Source organism: Seriola lalandi, unplaced genomic scaffold (assembly GCF_002814215.2).
Source record: "Seriola lalandi dorsalis isolate HSWRI2012SDOR001 ecotype SW California unplaced genomic scaffold, Sedor1 jcf7180002002979, whole genome shotgun sequence".
NCBI classification, from domain to species: domain Eukaryota; kingdom Metazoa; phylum Chordata; class Actinopteri; order Carangiformes; family Carangidae; genus Seriola; species Seriola lalandi.
In genome coordinates, this window is record NW_019473635.1 from 1 (window position 1) to 1,939 (window position 1,939).

The 1,939-nt window shown below is 45.4% G+C and overlaps 1 protein-coding gene across 1 annotated transcript; it reads right to left on the reverse strand.

Moving 5' to 3' along the window:
- Positions 1-8: 8 nt before the first annotated feature.
- On the reverse strand, positions 9-1,648 carry LOC111666532 (alpha-mannosidase 2x-like). Its single transcript, XM_023421889.2, has 3 exons — positions 1,387-1,648; positions 1,155-1,268; positions 9-878 (listed from the first exon to the last, which is right to left on the reverse strand). The coding sequence occupies exons 1-3, from the start codon at positions 1,579-1,581 to the stop codon at positions 726-728; spliced, it is 462 nt and encodes a 153-aa protein (XP_023277657.1). The 5' UTR covers positions 1,582-1,648; the 3' UTR covers positions 9-725.
- Positions 1,649-1,939: the final 291 nt, after the last annotated feature.

Below are 1,939 nucleotides of genomic sequence, written 5' to 3' on the forward strand. Positions count from 1 at the left end.
TTATCACGTAGTGACCAACATGGGACTCTTGGACTCAGACGTACAATAGCTCAAAGAGCCGCAGCTTGGGTCTCCAGGTGAGTTGAGATGGAGAGACCACACATTCTCTTTGCTGCATTCGAGTCTGTCGTAAACAAAATTTAACTGCAGTCAACATTAGATTGATAGATACAAAAACAAACTGCTGTGATGTGTGACTTCTTCACTGCGTACAAAAAAAGAAAAAGAAAAAAATTAAAAACCCATACATCAAATAAAGCTTTGTAAATTGCACTCTGATGTGGCACAAGTCCCAACCTCCTCGTCATTTGGGATATTTACATTCAGTAGTTCAGTCTAGGATGGAGCGAAGATAGAAAAAGACACAAGTTCTTACAAAGCAGAACTAAATGAGATTTCATTTCGATTACAGAGATAAACAGATACTGGGTCGTATCTGACGAGCGATTCTGGCAGTCTCAGTTGTTTTGGAACAGCTGCGAGTTCACCCGGGTTTTACTGCTCTCGGAGACGTCCACAGTAACAGCTATCGCCTGCCCCCTGCTGTGCAGTCTCTCCTGTTACAGTGGACCATTTCTCTCCGAGCTGTAGTGTTTGTGGTTCTGCTTGACGAAACAGAGAGACCCAGACCCCTCTGTTGCCAGTCTGTGGCCCGGAGTGGGCCTGGTTCTTGGTCCAAGGAGTCTGCTGCCTGTTTTTATTGCCTCGTTTGGTTCGGACGGCTCTTAGCGAAGTTTGAGCTTGAAGGCAGAGATCTCCATGGGATCAAGACTGATGGTGGAGTCGTTGGCCAGAGGCGTGCCGGCGTGCATCAGGGTCAGGGACATGGGCTGCAGCAGCTGCAGGTCCAGGTTCTTGAACAGTCCTGATACACTCAGCTGCAGAGGGCGAGAAGGGAAGGAAGGCCAAGAAGATTAGAAAGTAAGTATGAAGTAAAAGTACATCCACTCTGAGTGTTGCGTTATTATTAAACACTAATAAGTCAATAAATTTAATCACAATTGTTCCTTCTTAATTATAGAGGAGTGGAGGTATAAAGTAGCATAGAACAGAAAGATTTAAGCAAAGTACTAAGTTCAAGTGTGTGATTAAATGTACTTTTCCCACTAACAAACAAATCTCTGCTTTGTGTGCGTGTGTGTTTCTACCCTGACCTGTCCTTGTGTGGTGGTGCAGTTGAAACCCAGGTTCTGAGCCTCAAACCCACAGTCCAGCGCCAGACGGTGAAGAATCATGGCTGTGTATGGAGATGGAGAGTGGGGGTCCTGCTGCTCACGCGCACGCACACACACGCACACACACATACACACACGTTGGTTTCAAAGTCAACACATAAAATACGAAAAGCCAAAATGAGCACGTATGTCGTCATTTCTGTCTCGTCACCTGGCTCTGGATGCTGCGCAGGTTCAGCAGGTGGAAGTCGCAAGGAAGGATGGACTTGAGAGGGGCGAAGGTTTGCAGAGGAGGGATGCCACGTCTTTTGGGCAGGACGGGCAGCGCCAAGATCTCGTGGTTCAGGATGGCGTTGGTTATGTGACTGAGTATCGACGGGAAGCTCGTTGTTGCACTGTCCATCATCTGGAGGAGGGCAGAGATAGATTAGATCCCGACTGTAGATGCTCGAGGCTCTAATTAGTTTGTCAGAGTAGGAGGTATATTTCTAATTCTAGTCCAGACACAGTGCTAATCGATATATATTGAATTTGTAACAGCAAAAGCACTATGATGTCAAATTTAAAATTAAGAGTACTTCAAACATGATGTCTGATGTTTGTGGCAGGCAAGAACAACTTCATCCAAAGTACCATCAGCAGTTTCATCAGAACTGGATGATAAAACTGCAACCAATGCCTTCCTTCCTCTGCCAATGTGTATTCATTTACTTGATGAATGATATCATTTGTTACTTTCAATTGTGCTGTCGTAAAGATGGAGC